The 17398-nt window shown below is 38.8% G+C and overlaps 1 protein-coding gene across 3 annotated transcripts in view; it reads left to right on the top strand.

The window, feature by feature from the left end:
- The window catches only part of ELMO1 (engulfment and cell motility 1), a 525215-nt gene that overhangs the window by 78601 nt on the left and 429216 nt on the right, over positions 1-17398 (top strand). For all 3 annotated transcript variants that reach the window (XM_073678246.1, XM_073678245.1, XM_073678247.1), the window contains 2 exons: positions 5731-5806; positions 16785-16835. In XM_073678246.1, the coding sequence (XP_073534347.1) occupies positions 5731-5806; positions 16785-16835 (127 nt within the window). The remainder of the gene's footprint in view (positions 1-5730; positions 5807-16784; positions 16836-17398) is intronic.

Genomic DNA, 17398 nt, shown 5'->3' with positions numbered 1-17398 from the left:
CCGATGTTTTTTTGCATTTATTTGTGAAAATATCGGAATTTCAGCAAATTTTTTTTTTTTTACAATTTTCAAACTTTTATATTTTATACCCTTTAAACAGTTGTATTATTGGTTTTATTTATTTTTTACAGCGTTCACCATGTAGTGAGATTAGGTGACTTTATTCTTTGGGTCGGTGCGATTACAGCGATACCAGATTTATTTATATTTTTTATGTTTGGCTGCTATCATGCACTAAAAAACACTTTTTTTTTTGCAAGAAAAGTTTTTGCATCACCATATTTTGAGAGCTATAGTTTTTCTAGATTTCTGCCAACAGAGTCATGTAAGGGTTTTTTGTGGGCCGAGTTGGCGTTTTTATTGGTACATCGGGCACATAACCTTTTTGATCGCTTTCCATTTCGATTTTTGGGAGACAGAATGAACAAAAACCAGCAATTCAGGAATTGTGTTTTTCCTTTTTTAAATGCCGTTCATGTTATGTTAAAATTGATAAGGCAACATTATTTTATGGGTTAGTACATATACAACGATGACACATTTCTATATTTTTTTAAAAAAAAATTATGTTTTGAGGCTTTTACACAATTGTTTTTGCATCGCTATATTCTGAGAGCTATAACTTTTATTTCAATCCTGACTGAGCTGTATGGAGTATAGTTTTGTGTGACAAGATGTAATTTCCAGCTATATCCTTTTTATTTACATTCGACTTTTTGATCGCATTTTATTCCACTTTTTTGGCAGCATGATGAAAAAAGCATAGTTTTTTTTGCCACTTTTTTTTTTTTTTTTTTACTGAGTTCACTGAAGGGGTTAAATAATGTGACAGTCTTATAAATCAGGTTGTTCCAAATGCGGCGATACCTATTGTGTTTTTTTATTTTTACATAAATATAGCTTTTTATTGGTTTTATATTTTTTTATTTTATTTTGTTTATGATTTTTTTAAAAATATTCTAGCAACTATTCTTTTTATTTTTTACTTGGTCCCTCTATGGAACTTTAACTTTTATTACTCTGATCACTGGTATTGTTACGGATCCGGGTGGTGGAACCTCTGTGCTGCGGTGCAAGGAGGGACCAGAGGGGCGTGACTAAGTATGTACTCGGCCTGACCAAGGTCGCACGGCGGCTCAGTTGACTCCGTGAACCAGGGAGGGACCGAGCAGAGGGACCAGGTGCCACTCTGGGACCGACCTTGTATGAGAGCAGGTGACTCCCACGGGTCAGAAGGCAGGAACTGACCGGTACAGCGGAAGAGCACGGCAGGCAGGCTGACGGGTGGTCCGAGTAGACAAGCAGGCTGATTCGGCTGATAGCCAGACAGGTAATCCGGGTAGGCAAGCTGGCAGGCACAACAGGTAACAAGCAGGTACTTCCAGGTAAGCAGGCGGGCGGGCACGGCAGGTAACAGGCAGGTGCTTCCAGGTAAGCAGGCGGGCAGAGCCCATAGACAGAGTGGCGGACTGGACTGTAGGCAGACTGTCGGGCTGGAAAGTAGTCAGACTGGCAGACTGGACTGAAGAACAGACTGGCGGACAGGACTGACTTGCAGAGGACCTGAGGGCTGAAGCAAAGTAAGTATAACAGAGCAACAACCTTGCACGAGCACCTCCATATTGGAGGAGGTGCCTTTTATAGAGAAAGTATTTTTTAGGACGGCACGCCTGGCCCCTTTAAGAGGGAGGGAGCGCGCGCCCTAAGCACAGTGCCAGGGAAGCAGCTTGCACCAGCAGAAGCAGCAGGGAGGCCGGAAGACGCCGGAGCAGGACCGCGGTGGTAGGGGGGGGCGGCGTCTCTGCCTGGCAGGGGGCAGAGACGCCGATGCTACAGGTATAATGCATTGCAATGCACCAGAACTTCAATGCATTATACCTGTCAGTGCTGCACTGACAGAAGCCTCTTAGACCATGCTGTTGTTATGGTCTAAATATGCTACGTAGCTGGCTTACCCAGATTTTTTCATGATGACCTACCGGACCCTTGCGATGACATCACTCGGTGCCGATTTCATGGGAGAGGGAGCCCCTCCCGCGCCTAGGCTTTTAAATGTAGCGATCACTAAATGGCCCTGGGCAGTGCACCACTCCTGGCCGTGACAGCCAGAGCGTGGCTATAGCTTACGTCAAATGTCGTTAAGGGATTAAATTGATCTTCTGATTAAATATTTAACAAGTATAGTTGCAATCAGAATTATTCAATCTCAATTGCAAATTACCATAATTAGCAACGTTTACAAACTTTCTGCTGTTTGCAATTACCTAATCTCACAAGAACAATATAAACCTAACTAATGTAACAAGTGGTTTATCCAAATTTGAACACAAAACACTAATGACTGCTGCAGTCTCAGAATTGTTCTGTTTATGGCTAGCGTATTTAGTAGGACCTTCTGCTCATGGGCTATGGACTCCAGTTCAGTAATATTCTTATAAAATTAGTGTTTCAACCGCCTTCTTCAAATCTCACCCTAAAATTTTTATGTGGTTCAAGTCAAGCGACTAGCACTCCAGAATATTCCAGGACTTCTAAAAACAAGCCTTGGTGGACTTTAAGGTATGCGTAACTCTTTGTATTGTTGAAGGTCCTTGATGCCCAATCTTCAACTTCCTTGCAGAAGGCATGATTTTTCATAGGATTTCCTGATTCTTGATTGAATCCTTCCTGCCCTTCACATGCTGCAGGTTTCTAGTTGAACATGCAAATCAGCCCCAGAGCATCACCGAATCACCGCCATGCTTCACTGTAGACATGGTGTTCTTTTCAGAATAGCCTTCATTCTTCCTCCTCTAGACAAACTGCTGATACATAGGACCAAAAAGTTCCAGTTTGATTCACTACTCCACAGAACAGAATGGCAGAACTTTTGTGGCTTATTTATCTGATTTTAAGCGTATTAAAGCTGACTTTTCTTGTGATTTTTTTTTTTTTTTGGTCAGTAGAGGTGTACATTTTGGAGTTCTGGCACAAAAAACTTCAGGGTTTAGTTTGTGATTTTGTGTGCAAACTGAAATATTATTACCTGCTGTCACAAAATCTTAGTACAGATCTTTTGCAGCCACTCGAGACTTTTTGCCCATCAGCCTCCTCAGGAATCTGGTGGCAGCCAATGGTAGCTTTCTCTTTCTGCTACATCCAGGTAGTCAGTGTTCCTTTGACTTTGAACGTGCAATCTATGCTTTCTATTGTATCTCTAGGAACATTCAATGCCTTTTTGTTTTCTTTTTGTATCCTTTTTCCTTTTTTTTGTGAAAGGCAGGGCACTTACAGGGAACCGCATCAGGATTTTCCCGAAGAATTAGGAGCTTTTTATCAGCCTCCTAAGACCTATGTTTATTATGCCTATATTATCTATACATGCTAAATGTAAACATTTAAAGATGATGTTTAATCATCACCACTCTCCCTGCCTGCGGTCAGTAGACTAGTTCAAGACATTTGTCAATGCATACATTTAGCATTTAGAGATAATACAGGCATGATAAATATAGGTCTTTCGAGGCTAATAAATCTCTCTTAATAACCTCTTGTATTGGAAAACCTTAATGTCAGGTTCCCTTTAACTTTTTGGACCACTCTATTTATAAACCAAGAATATTAGTGACTTAGAGTCATTGCCCATGCGGAATAGTGTAAGATTACTCATGAACGCTTCCAGAAGCTGGTATCTGACTATGCATCACATTTGCACCAGGTCATTGTAGCCAAGCCAATGGCGCTCTAGACACTTGTCATGAAGAGGTTGACTAATTCTTAGACTGCAGTAGTCGGTAAACATGGTTTCTTGTGTCGAATTTTGAGGAACCACTTGTTATATTATTTCTGTTGAGGTATTTTAAATTGTTCTTGTTTGGTTTATTGCGAACAGCAGTTTATAAATTTTGTTAATAAACCTAATTTGCAATGTGGGTTGAATTATTTTGATTGCAACAGTATATGTACCTGTACCCAACAAATTAATCGTTTCAAGTGACAATCTGAACGCTGTACAAAAGCCACAAGGCTTCTATACATGTGTAGATGTGCTGTCCGAATTTCCCTTGCTGAACAACATTTTTATTTTCAGAATTTGACACATCACCAAAAAGAACTTTCATCTGCACATTTCCTACATTCATGTCTTATACACTGACCTCATACACACAAAGAGGGTTTGTTTATTAATTGTTGTTTTAATGATGTCAAATCCAAATTTCATTTTTTGGAACAGTAGTTTATAACCTAATATTCTAATTTGTGAAAATGACATTTGTTTGTACGGTCAGAGTGTAAAAGTGCAGGGTCTTGTTTGGCAATGCTTCCACTTCAGGTCAAGCCAATGTGGGTGTTTTTATGTTACACCCTTGTATTTTGTACACTAGAATACTGTCATAAGAGATAAAAGATGATACTTAAAAACTGGTACAGAGTACTACATTGGTGTGTAAGATCATAACATCAGTCACATCATGAAGTATCCCCATTCTGTCTCCAAATCCTAATAAAAAGAAGATAAAACATCCACATTGCAGGACTGACTGCTCCTTGGCTAGCAGTTCATCTGTTGCAAAGCAGAGGCCCAAATATTTTCTAAGTTCAGATGAAAAAGTTACATTTGTTTCATAATAGTGCAATGCTCAGGTTGCTAATGAGGAATAGAATATACTGCCCTGTACAGACATATCTGCCACCTATTAGTTAAAGTGGACCTTTCAGTGAATTTTTTTTTTTTTTTACCTTAAATTGCCTACGTCCTACAATTGACACCGTTACCGTACATTGATAATGGAACAGGTTTTCTTTTTCTTCTGTGTCTCTCCATTTTAAAGTTATGACCCCCTGTAATAATGGTGCAAATTCTCCCTTCACCCAACAGGGCATACACCACGAAACTTCACCGTTGGCAAGCAGTATATTGAAAAGGAATATACAGCCCTCCTGGCAAATGAATTTGGTGCCCAAGTTGGGTTTCCAACCCTTAATCCAATAATAGCAGAGAAACTTGACACTGAGATTTTGGTATAAGTGAAAACAGATTCATTGGCAATCTATATGGTAAAAAGTTTCGGTCTTTTCTGAACTTCATCAGAACTGATTGCGGCCTGGAAAAAGTTTGAAAGATTGAATGACAGCGCTGTGTGGAAACGCGATCACTGTCACTGTGGCATGGCGCCATGCCACGCTATCTTCACTTTACCAAAATCTGAGTGCCAAGTTTTTCTGCTATTATTCACTATTGGCAAAGTCGTGTTTTAATTGGCCAGCGTCAAAGGAGACAAAAATCCACAAAGAAGTTCTGTGCTATATGCCCAATTTGGTAGAGGGAAATTTGCATCTTTATGGGTGAGGGGAGAGGGTGGGCTAACTTTAGAACAGAGGGGCAGAGAAGAAAAAGTGGACCAGCACCAATTGGAGGAGGTAATTAATTTAAACAAAAAAAAAAATCCAATAGATTGTCATCTTCAACAGATCTGGTCTTTTCATCCCTCATTTCAGGTTTTTACAGTTGGAAAATTGAAACACATTAGAAAAAAAGGAATGTCAGTATATTGGATTATTTTGTAAAAATTAGTGATAAGCTTTTGATAGATTTTCGTAAATGCCCGATTTATTGAAAAACTGTTTCTACTATTATGGATTTTACCAAATTAAATAGATGCTGAAGGTTTGGACCTACCATTATTTAAACTATTGAAGCTCATCGTTCGTTTAACATTAACAATAAATTATGTCAATCTGACATTTTAGATGGTCAATTATTCAGAATCATGAAGACTTGGCACTGCAATATGCTGAAGGCTCTGGATTTTATATCACAGAAAAAGTAAGTAACCTTTTTCTCTTTTTACAAGCGATTTGTGTAATAATTGAAGTCATCATTTCAGAACCGCTTTGTGCTCAGAAAAGATTTCTTAATTGTGCCTTAATTATTTTTACTAGCTTTTGACCTTATACTTTTATGGACGCTGCAATGCCAAATTTGTTTATTTTTGTCTTTTTTTCTTAACCCACTTTATCCAATTCAAAAGGTAATTTTAAATAAGAAAAAAAACAAAAAACAAACAAACAAAACATTGGGGCAGATTCATTAAGACTGGTGTAGCCACGATTCATCCAGACCATGCTATGCCCATATTGGCGTAGCTGGCCAAGACTGGCGTGTAAGTTCCAAATGTCGCAATATTTTTGATCAACTTCCGAGTTGTACAAAAATATTGCAACTTCTTAAGGGGTTTTATGCTCGGTGGAATGTGTAGAGAGGAGTGGATGTTCCTCATCCATACAACAAGCTGTAAATACACAAGTACAGGAGATTAATATAAGATAATTCACTTTATCCCTTTGGGTATCGCATTTAAACCCACAATACAATAGAAAATTGTAGAGCTGTATATGTGTAATTGTGATGTGCATTGACCCAAAATGAACTTTCCTTTGTTGAGCAAATATGACTGTGCACACGTTATGTATTTGGTGCTGAAATTTCTGCACCATTTCTGCATCTCTTGGCAAGAAAAGCGCAGCAGCAAAAACTTGCGTTTTTTTAGTGACGTTTTTGGTGCAGATTTTCTCCACTCCTTAGTATAGGTGAAATTTGCACCAAATCTATAAGTCACAAATAAGTACCATGTGCATGAGACTTCAGCATTCTCATTCACTTTGCTGGCATCAGGAAACCCTTGAGGTGTTGTGACAAATCTGCACTGAAAAAGAATTCAGCAAAAATGCAACAGAGTCTTAACCTTGAATTTATATGTAAATGAAGCTGCAAGCGCCGAAACTGCAAGGTTGGGCCGAATGTCAGTTAGTACATTGACTCTTCGCAGTATTGCCCTTTTAGGGCCAGCCCATGGACTTGATTCACCTTTGTTCATTGGCGCTACAGCACTGTAATCAGCTGAGCAGACGTCGGTCAAACCCATAGAGGTGGCAGTACACAGAGAATAGCTAGGAGGATTGATGAGCTAGCTGAAAATCGGCCCACCCGTGATACACTTGCAGCCTCATTTATATAAAAATTCAAGCTTGTTTTTCTCAGGAATGGAGGTATATTAGAGCGTGTCTCTTACTACCCTACCCAGCAATGTATGGTAATTAGATTGGTGACTAAAACGCCTAACAAGTTCCCTTTAAATAGCAAAGTGTAATATATTCATCAGGTCCGTACATTCTCTGTACATGGTTAAGTATACATTGCTGATGGCATTTACACAGTATATCTAACCATTCTATTACTAGTTAATGTAAGAAGGGTAATTGGTGCAGCAAATCCTTCTTTAATTAGTTTTACTTTTTATCTGTTTTTATCTGCAGTGTTTGCTCTGATTAAACTGTGAAATACATTTTTCCAGCCAACTTCATAAATGTGTTGAAGGTAAACATAGGAAAAAGGAATTTGTGGTCTGATCTGGTTAGGAAATTCTGTTTTTCCACAGATAATGACAGTAGTAACGTCATCATGTTCTGGAATTTATAATTCCCTTGGCCTGCGCTGCTCTTTACTTTTTCAGCTCTTTCCAGGTTTTGTTGTTGTTTTTTTGCTTAGATCTATCTTACTAATGTTTTTAGAATGACTGTGATGACACCTATAAAAAGCTGTTGACAAAATCCAATCTCCTGGCAAGTTCAAGGGTCAGTGGTGCTGCTTCCAAGGAGCCGAGGGCTATTGGGAGAACTACTTGACTTTCATTTTTGACATAATATTGTATTCTGCAAATGGCAACATGAGTTCAAAAATCTTTTCCTGTTATTACCAAAATCTCTCCAGCTTGTGAAACAAAACTCTTTGGTAAATAATTGTACCTTAGAAAATTTCTTCCAATCCAAGTTCACACCATGTTTATTTAACCCCTTTACGACCTATACATTTTTGTCATAGGTTGCTAAAGTCTGTATGAAGCTGGTTCAGGAGCGAAACATGCTTCATACTAGGTAAATAACAGCTATGAAGCCACAGGTTGGGTCTCAGAGGAGAACCACAATATGTAGTATTAGCAGGTTCACTTCCACTAAGGGCACTAAAAATAAAAAATAATTACAAAAAAACTTGTAAAAAATAGAAAAGTTAAATTCTCCACCTTTTTACCTCTTCAAAAAATGATAACAATAAACGTTTGGACAGTTTCAGACATGGCTATACCAATCTAGCAAAATCTAAAAATATTTTAACAATACATTAAACTCTGAAAAAGAAAAAGAATTCAAACAAAATTGCCATTTTTAGTTGCCACACTTCCCTAAAAAATACAATAAAAAGTGATCAAAACCTCATATATGCTTCAAAATAATATCAATAAATACATCAGTTCAGCATGTAAATAATAAGTCCTTGCACAGCTCTTATAATGGAGAAATAAAAAAGTGGAAGGTCTTAGAAAATGGCAATACAAACAGTTTTTTTTGTTTTTCTTTACAAGGATCTGAGTTGTTTTTTTTAACTGTTAGTGTATAAAAAGTACTATATGTTTTTTATTTCCAGAACTATAGTAACCTGGAGAATTAGGCTATGTTTACACATTGTGCATTTTACAGTACCAGCAAAGTCTATGAGATTCCAGAAATCTCATGCACACAGCTTGGTTTTTGTTTCATCAGTATTTTGTGCTCTACGTGGTTTTTTTGCAGAATAGAGAATGTCACTTCTTTCAGCGTTTTTTCTGTGTTTTTCACTCATTGGAAGTAATAAGTGATGAAAAAAATGCTGAAAAAATGCACCAGTCAGGTTTTTCAGCGTTTTTTTGTGTCAAAACCAGAATGAAATTTTTTTTGTTCACTGAACTCTGTGTACATGCATAAAGAGACAAAAGGACAGTGAAAAAAACATAGCAAGAAAAATCCTGAACAAACCTCTTGGCAAGAGATCAGGTTTTGCTGCAGAAAAAAAATGCTGAAAAAATGCAGTGTGTGAACATAGCCTTATATTACCAAGTCATTTTTACCACTTGGTAAAAACAAGACCCGAAAAAACAATGACGACATTGCTTTTTTTTTTGGTTTGTTTTTTCATCATTTTCCCCATTTGGAATTTTGTTTCCTACTTTTCAGCACATTCATAACTACAACTCGTCCAGCAGAAAACAAGCCGACATGCTGCTATGATGACAGAAAAAATAAGGATTTGGCTGTTGAAACAAAGGAAGGAAATGGCGAAAGCACAAAAACATTCATTGTCAATGTGACTGTGGGAAATTGCCGAACTCTGTACTTGGCGTTCTCCAGCAGTCCCTTAGACAAAGAATGGAATAAAGCTGACCATGTGTATTTCTGCACTACCTGTCTAGTGCTACCTATTGGAGGTAGGCACCCTGTCAGCAAAAAGCTGAATCTTTAACCCCTTCACCACCTTGGCTTTTTCCAATTTTGTGTTTTCATTTTTTCCTCTCTTTCTTCCCAGAGCCATAACATTTTTATTTTTCCATCAATATGGCCATGTGAGGGCTTGTTTTTTGCGGGACGAGTTGTACTTTTGAACGACACCATTGATTTTACCATATAGTATTCTGGAAAGCGGGGAAAAAAATCCAAGTGCAGTGAAATTGCAAAAAAACTTTTTTTTTTTTAGCTATGTTCACTAAATGCTAAAACTGACCTGCCATGATGATTCTCCAGGTCATTATGAGTTTGCAGATACCAAACATGTATAGGTTCTTTTTTATTTAAGAGATGAAAAGAAATCCAAAGTTTGTAATTAAAAAAAAAATGAATGATTAAAAAAAAATGGCGTCTTTTTCCGAAACCTGTAGCGTCTGCATTTTTCAGGATCTGGGGCCTGGTGAAGGCGCACATTTTTATTGATACCATTTTGAGGTAAATATGATGTTTTGCTCTCCCGTTACTGCATTTTTTTGCAATGTGGTGGTGACCAAAAAAAACGTAAGTCTCCCTTTTTGATTTTTTTCCTCGTTACGTTGTTAACCGATCGGATTAATTCTTTTTATGTTTTGATAGATCAGGCATTTCTGAACGCGGCAATGCCAAGTATGTGTATTTTTTATTTTATTTTTAATTTTCTTTTGAATGTTGCAAAAGTGGGGTGATTTGAACTTTTATATTTTACATTTTTTTTTAGATTTTAAAAACATATATATATTTTTTTACTTTTCACTTGCTTCAATAGTCTCCTTAGGCGACTTGAAGCTGTGATCGTTTGATTACTTGTACTACACATAGCAGAGCTTCAGAGCGACACTCATAGCAGATCGGCAATGACGAGCACGGGGTCTTCTGTAGGTCCCCAATTGTCATGTCAACCCACCGGTGCCCCGAGATCATGTAATGGGCGCTAATGGGTGGAGTTAGTGACACACTTCCAGTGCGGGCATGTTAAATGCCGCTGTCAGAGTTGACAGCGGCATTTAACATGTTAACAGCCGTGGGTAGATCGCGATTCCACTCTTGGCTGTTAGAGGCACATGACAGCTGATCAGATTGGCTGTCATGTGCCTGAAAACATGCAGGCTCCTCGCTGGAGCCCGTATCAAAGAGAGAGAGGCGTCCTTTGACGTACCTATACATCGTACGTTGTAAAGGGTTTAATGGACATCTTCCAACAGCTGTTCCAGTTTTTTTTTTAAATAAATGCATGTCAACTTTGACAGCCATTGATTAGATTTAAGGATTCTGTCAGCACGATTATAGTCAATGGTCCCCATTGGTGCATACGCCTGAATCCTGTTTTGTGAGAGGTTCGAACACAAGCCCTGATGGGACCACTGAACGTGGGTAAGAACGCAATGTGAAAGGAGCCTTAAAGGAGTTGTCAACTACTGAACTACTTCTACTTAATCAATTCAAGACCCCCCCAGGAATATACTTGCCTCCTGCAGCACACTGTTCCAGCGATGTTGATGCTGCAGTTCCCACAGTGAGATGTGACTTGTTTTGTCACGTGTTGGCTACTGCTGCCAATTTTTTATCCTCTTATTATGGAATAGATCCTTTTTTTAAATTCGTCATTGTGATCACTGTAGATTTCCTGCAGTGCAATTTAAAAATGTTAAATATTTATGTGAAGTACGGGCCATAAATGCACAAAAAAGTCCTACACTTGCCTCCTGGACCAGTGCTGCTCCTATACACTCACTGCTGTGTCAGCCAGAAGACCAGCGGGTTACATAGCAGAAGAGTATGGTCCGAGTTTGGTCCGAGAGGTGAGTATAGCCCTTTTTTATTGTCCCACCATAGGAATTCAGAAAAACTTTTAAAACAGGGAAAAACCCCTTTACATTTGGTAATCGGTTGTCTTCCTTATGTGTCTGTAAATATTCCATTCAACACATGCTGTACCTGTGCTCAGTGATGCATTTCCAACATTTAAAAAGTTGTAGAAATTATGTTTTTCTTAAGATATTTTTCCCCTTCTTCACCATAGTATATGGCAGTAGCTCAAACTTTGCGCTTTGATGTCTACTTGTCTAATATTAAAGCACCACTCCAGCATTTTTTTTTATTTCAGTGCTGGAGCGGTGCTACTAATGTAAGTTTTCAATCCTTAGTATTTTACTTACCTGTTGCTGTCTTCAGCTCTTCCCAGCACTTTTCCGGCCCCGATTTACCATCTTGTGACTGCAACTTTTGACTGGCCAGAAGTAGAGGTAATGGTCACAAGCTCTCATTGTAAGTCTATGAGAGACTCGTTCTGGAGCGATCTGGCAGGTCACAACCTGTTGAAAACAGATCAAGGCGGTGGCTGGTAGGTGTGATGCTAGGTGCAGGGAACGAACTAGTGGTACCACTGCAGGGGTTAAATAAAATTAAAAAAAAAAACGCCAGAGTGATCCATTAATGAAAATACAAGATATTATTTTCACTGGCTACAAGATTCCTATTCAAGGTCTAGTCTGCAGTAATGTAGTGTTTTATCTCTCAAGTTATCTGCATGGTACAAGAAATTACATGCGAGCAACACTTGTGATTGCAGTTATGTTGCGTTATCTTGAAAGCATTTGTTGTATATCTGTAAGTCAATTGTCATAACTGTATGTCTCAGTTGGTTCACGTGTGATATCAGATATACGATTTGTAATGCAGGAAAAACATTCAGTATAATCCATGTAAATTTTTATAGTTGCACTTCACTAAGTTTTTGGGACATGTAATCCAAAGTCACCAGCAGTATTCTAACTGTGTTATTACTTCATTACAGCATTAGCCGCTGTGATCTTAAAGGGGTATTCTTAAATTGCTTAGATCAGTTAGACAGCATGAAAATAAGCAAGTGTGTAACTGACTCGCTGTTTCTATCTTCTGTCATTGTCCGGCAATAACAGCTTTAATCTTTTATTGTGTACAGCTGGTTTCCAAGGTGCTTGGCCTCCAAACCCTGGCAAAGAGTGCACAGTAGTTAAATTCTAGGAAAGCGGTTAACCGTTAACATTCCAGTCAGCTCTCTTCAGACCACTGATTTCCATACAGCAGTTAGCTGCTCATCTCCTTTCTCCTTCCTCCTTTCCCTCTCATCTTCAGAAGAGATTCAGTTATCAATCACCAGCCCTGGCAGCTTTCACAGCTGCTAATTACTGCTGGCTCTCTGAATAAGCACACAGCTCCAGTCAGTAAGAGCAAAGTCCCTATTATCTCTATGTATAAATATAGTGATAAGTGTAGACTCCAGAATAAACCACTGATAGCTGAATGTGTTACAGCAGAACTTGTGCTGAGCTTTATAATTGTACTAATACTACAGTTTTACTATTCACCAGAGCTGTCACTTAAGGAGGAGAGCCGCCATGCTAGAAACCAAGAAGTAAGGAGAATTCATTCATCTCAGCTGCTCAAGAGACAACTTGAGAATACCCCTTTTAAGTATGGTTGAGCCTGTGTAGACAGAAAGTCAGACTCCACTTTGTAGCTGACATTTGATCTGCAGCATCATTACCTACAAGATGGTGGAAAAATCCTGGCAGCTCTCAGACACCTCCCTTCCATAGAATAGTGCTGAACATATTACTTCTGCCCTATCTATAGGACCAAAGCTGCAGTGTTATTAAACTTTCTTTCTAAGAAATCGACACTATTTGGTATCACTGCCTTTATAATGACCCATACTACAAAACTGTATTACTTATCCTATTGAATACTCTGGGAAAAAATTACAGCAGAAACTATTCACTTTTACAGTGATTTCAGAAAATCAAGTTAAAAATATAGGCAAATACGTTGTGAGAACAATGTACTTGTCAAGAAGGTGTTAAGGAAGTAAAAATGATACATTGAATGCATATACTATATATTAGTGTCCAGTTTTATTTGCTGTCTGTAGGGTTAACAAGAGGCAGGAGCGAAAATGAAGTAACAGATCAGACAAAAGTGTGCATAACAACAATAGAAATAAAGTCGTAGATGTTTCACGATTTTTTTAAATTTTCTTCATTTTTTTTTAATTTAAAATATTTTGGAGCAATTATATAGATTTATAGATCCTGTGCAATCCTTAGACAGTGTAGAGTTTTGCTAGACAATCTGGGTCACTTAGTACCCCATCCCTTATCAACCTATCCTGACATGTAAGTTACTCCACAGTTTCTTCTCTTCTAGATGTATTACTTTGTAGGTGATTCCTGGTAGAGCCTAATATTACACATTATACTACATACAGTATGTACCCAGTTGGGCTTTAATCTTATAGGGCTATTTTGTGTGTAACTTACACGGATACTTACATTTTCCACAATCCTATATTAATACTTACCACATAGGTTAAATTTTCCTCTAATATTGCTTTATGCAATATGAGTTGAATTGTTAGAATCTTCTTGTTTAGTGTCAACTACATTGTAATTTGTACATGTATACATATATTGATTATTATGTCTTTACAAATGTGATATTCATGCACAGGGGATAGTTGGTCCTCCATTGTATGTACTCTGTAGTCATTGTTTTTTACATTTTTTGTTCTACTTAATAAAGATTTATTTTAGAGGCAATAAGCACCTACTGTTTATTCTTGGTGGTATTCATATTTTGGGGTGTTGTCAACAGTGATAATGTTTCAGATCATTTGTGCTGCTTGTGTTGGTAGTCATCAATCCTTAGACAGTGTAACGTTTTGCTAGACAGTCTGAAAATGTGCCAAATTTATCACAGTGACTCATGATGGATGATAAATTTGGTGCATGTATAGACCTTATAGACCTAGACACTTTTGTCTGCCTTTAAACCACTTCTTAGTTGGCTTACCTTTTTTGTGCCTACATTTTGTTGCAAATTGGTACATGCTGTTGCATTTTCTGTCATTCCCCATTTCTAGCCAAGTCAATCTCCCTGCTCATGAAGCCAAACCTCTGTTTCAGTGACCTATGAACAGACATAGTTTTAAACACGTAGTAAATCGGTAAGCTCAATTTGCTTCAAGGTTTAATGCATAAAATTGTTCTACTTCCCACCAAGGACAACATCTGCAAGGAGTTTGTATGTTCTCCCTGTCTTTGTGTGGATTTCCTCCAGGTTCTAATAATAATAATAATTTTTATTTTTATAGCACCAACATATTCCGCAGCACTTTACAAATTTTAGGGGGAACTTATACAAACTATACAGAATAAACATATCTCATATCGAAAGGAGTGAGGGTCCTGCTCGCAAGCTTACAGTCTATGAGGAAATGGGGGAGACCCAAAAGGTAGAATGTACATATATTGTATAATGCAGCCTTGATATGCTATATAGGATAAATAATACATGGACTGGTCGCCTGCCAGTATGTGTACAGTCCTGACCGAGGCTATTATGTGCATGGTTGGTATGAACCTGAAATTGAAGAAGATTTTAATATGGGGGAAAATTGGGATGGACAGATAGTGTGTGGAGGCGATACGCCAGTCTAAAGAAATGGGTTTTTAGGGTCCGCTTGAAACTGTGGGTATTGGGAATTAATCGAACTGTCCTGGGTAATGCATTCCAAAGAATTGGCGCAGCACGCAAGAAATCTTGGAGACAGGAGTGGGAAGTTCGGATTATGGAGTATTTTAGTTTTAAGTCACTGGCAGAACGGAGGGCACGTGTAGGGTGGTAGACTGAGACAAGGGAGGAAATGTAGGGGGATACTGAAGCATGGAGCGCTTTGTGGGTAAGCGTGATAAGTTTAAATTGAACTCTATATTGGATGGGTAACCAATGCAATGACTGGCACAGGGAAGAGGCATCAGTGTAGCGGTTGGTGAGGAATATGATCCTGATGATCCTGGCTGCTGCGTTAAGAACGGATTGGAGATGGGAGAGTTTAGTAAGAGGGAGCCCGATAAGTAGAAAGTTGCAGTAGTCGAGACGAGAATGAATAAGAGCTACTGTAAGAGTTTTTGCCGAGTCAAAGGTGAGAAAAGTCCTGATTCTTGAGATGTTTTTGAGGTGTAGATGACATGAACGAGCAAGTGATTTGATGTGAGGAGTGAAGGAAAGATCTGAGTCAAAAATTACCCCAAGACAGCGGGCTTGTTCATGGGGAGTAATGGTTGAGCCACAAACGGAAATGGCAATATCGGGCACAGGTAGGTTAGTGGAGGGAGGAAATATGAGTAGTTCAGTTTTTGACAGATTCAGTTTTAGATAGAGGGAGGACATAATGTTAGACACAGCAGAAAGACAATCACTGGTCTTTTGTAGTAATGCAGGGGTGATGTCCGCAGCAGAGGTGTATAATTGGGTGTCATCAGCATAGAGATGGTACTGAAAACCGAATCTGCTGATTGTTTGTCCAATGGGAGCGGTGTATAAGGAGAAAAGAAGGGGGCCTAGGACTGATCCTTGAGTAACCCCTACAGTAAGGGGAAAGAGAGAGGAGGAGCCGGTGAAAGACACAGAGAAGGAGCGGTCAGAGAGGTAGGAGGAGAACCAGGAGAGAGCGGTGTCCTTGAGGCCAATAGTGCGGAGCATAGTGAGGAGGAGCTGGTGATCCACAGTGTCAAATGCTGCAGAGAGATCCAGGAGAATCAGCAGGGAGTAGAAACCATTAGATTTAGCTGTTAGTAGATCACTAGAGACTTTAGTGAGGGCAGTTTCAGTAGAATGTAAAGAGCGGAAACCAGATTGTAAAGGGTCAAGAAGAGAGTTGTCTGAGAGATAGCGGATTAGACGGGAATGGACCAGGCGTTCCAAGAGTTTAGAGATAAAGGGAAGATTAGAAACAGGTCTGTAGTTGGCCGTGCAGTTCTGGTCAAGGGATGTTTTTTTAAGTAATGGATGTATGCTGGCGTGTTTAAAAGAAGAGGGAAAGATACCAGATGAGAGGGAGAGGTTGAGAATTTTAGTTAGGTGAGTGGTGACAGCTGGAGCAAGGGACTGAAGGAGATGTGAGGGAATAGGGTCACTGGTGCAGGTGGTAGGGCGAGAAGATGCAAGGAATCTGATCACTTCATCTTCCGTGACTGGTTCGATATCAGAAAGTGAACAAGATACAATGTGGCGGGGGAGAGCATGCGAAACGTTTGGGGATTGGGAGAAAATTTCCTGTCGGATATGGTCAATTTTACTCCCACGCTTCAAAGACATACTGATAAGGAATTTAAATTGTGAGCCCCAATGGGGACAGTGCCGATAATGTCTGTAAAGTGCTGTGGAATTAATGGTGCTATATAAGTGAGTAAAATAAATAAATACTGTGTTTGTGATAGAAGAATTTGATTGACTTGTGGGGTACTGTTACCTCAACAGTATGAAACCTCTGTGGGTAAGTGATAACGTGCCATGATCGGAATAACCCTTTATGTTGATTTTAGGAAACAAATGAACAATGTATAAATTAGTATGATGGTCTGATTGTCTATATATAGAAGTATTACATAAGTATAACTTTTTTGTTTTAGAATCGCAATGAAATTAAAAATGGAGCCATTCTACGGTTGACAACATCACCAGTAAGTACTGATTTGCCCTAAGTTCTCAAACATCTGTCGTCATTTAAAGAAACACTCCCATTAAGTTATGTTTAAATGTGTGTACATGTGCATGAAATGTAGTGTGAGTGTATTAATATACTCACCTACCACTGCGCTCTCCAGTGACCAGCGCTGTTCTTCTCTTCTCAGTGACGTCACCGCTATTCAGACTGTCCATGTCACGCTGCTCTGTGTGACTCGGAAGTGGCTTTTACAATGTAAGTCTATGTAGAATCAGAACAAGGCTTGGAACGAGGCTCTATAGGCTTACTTTGTAAAAGAGACTTCCGACTCTAGAACATAGATGTGAGCCGGCTATTCTGAAGTACGTTGACGTCACTGAAAAGAGGAGAAGAAAGGCACTGAATCCCTGAGAAGGAGAGGTTAGGTGAGTATATTAATGAAAAAAGCTTAATGGGAGTGCTTTTTTAATGAATTTGTTTTTTTTGTGCTGTAAGGTATATCTGTGGAACCTATTTTTATCAAAATATGAGTTCCTGTAATATGTTCATAAACACAGTGCTTTTCGTCCCTTCCATTGG

Source organism: Phyllobates terribilis, unplaced genomic scaffold, assembly GCF_046119375.1.
Source record: "Phyllobates terribilis strain yellow unplaced genomic scaffold, ASM4611937v1 Scaffold_4__5_contigs__length_816908805, whole genome shotgun sequence".
Classification (NCBI taxonomy): domain Eukaryota; kingdom Metazoa; phylum Chordata; class Amphibia; order Anura; family Dendrobatidae; genus Phyllobates; species Phyllobates terribilis.
Note: the sequence above shows the minus strand (reverse complement) of the source record. Positions and strands in the feature narration are given on the sequence as shown.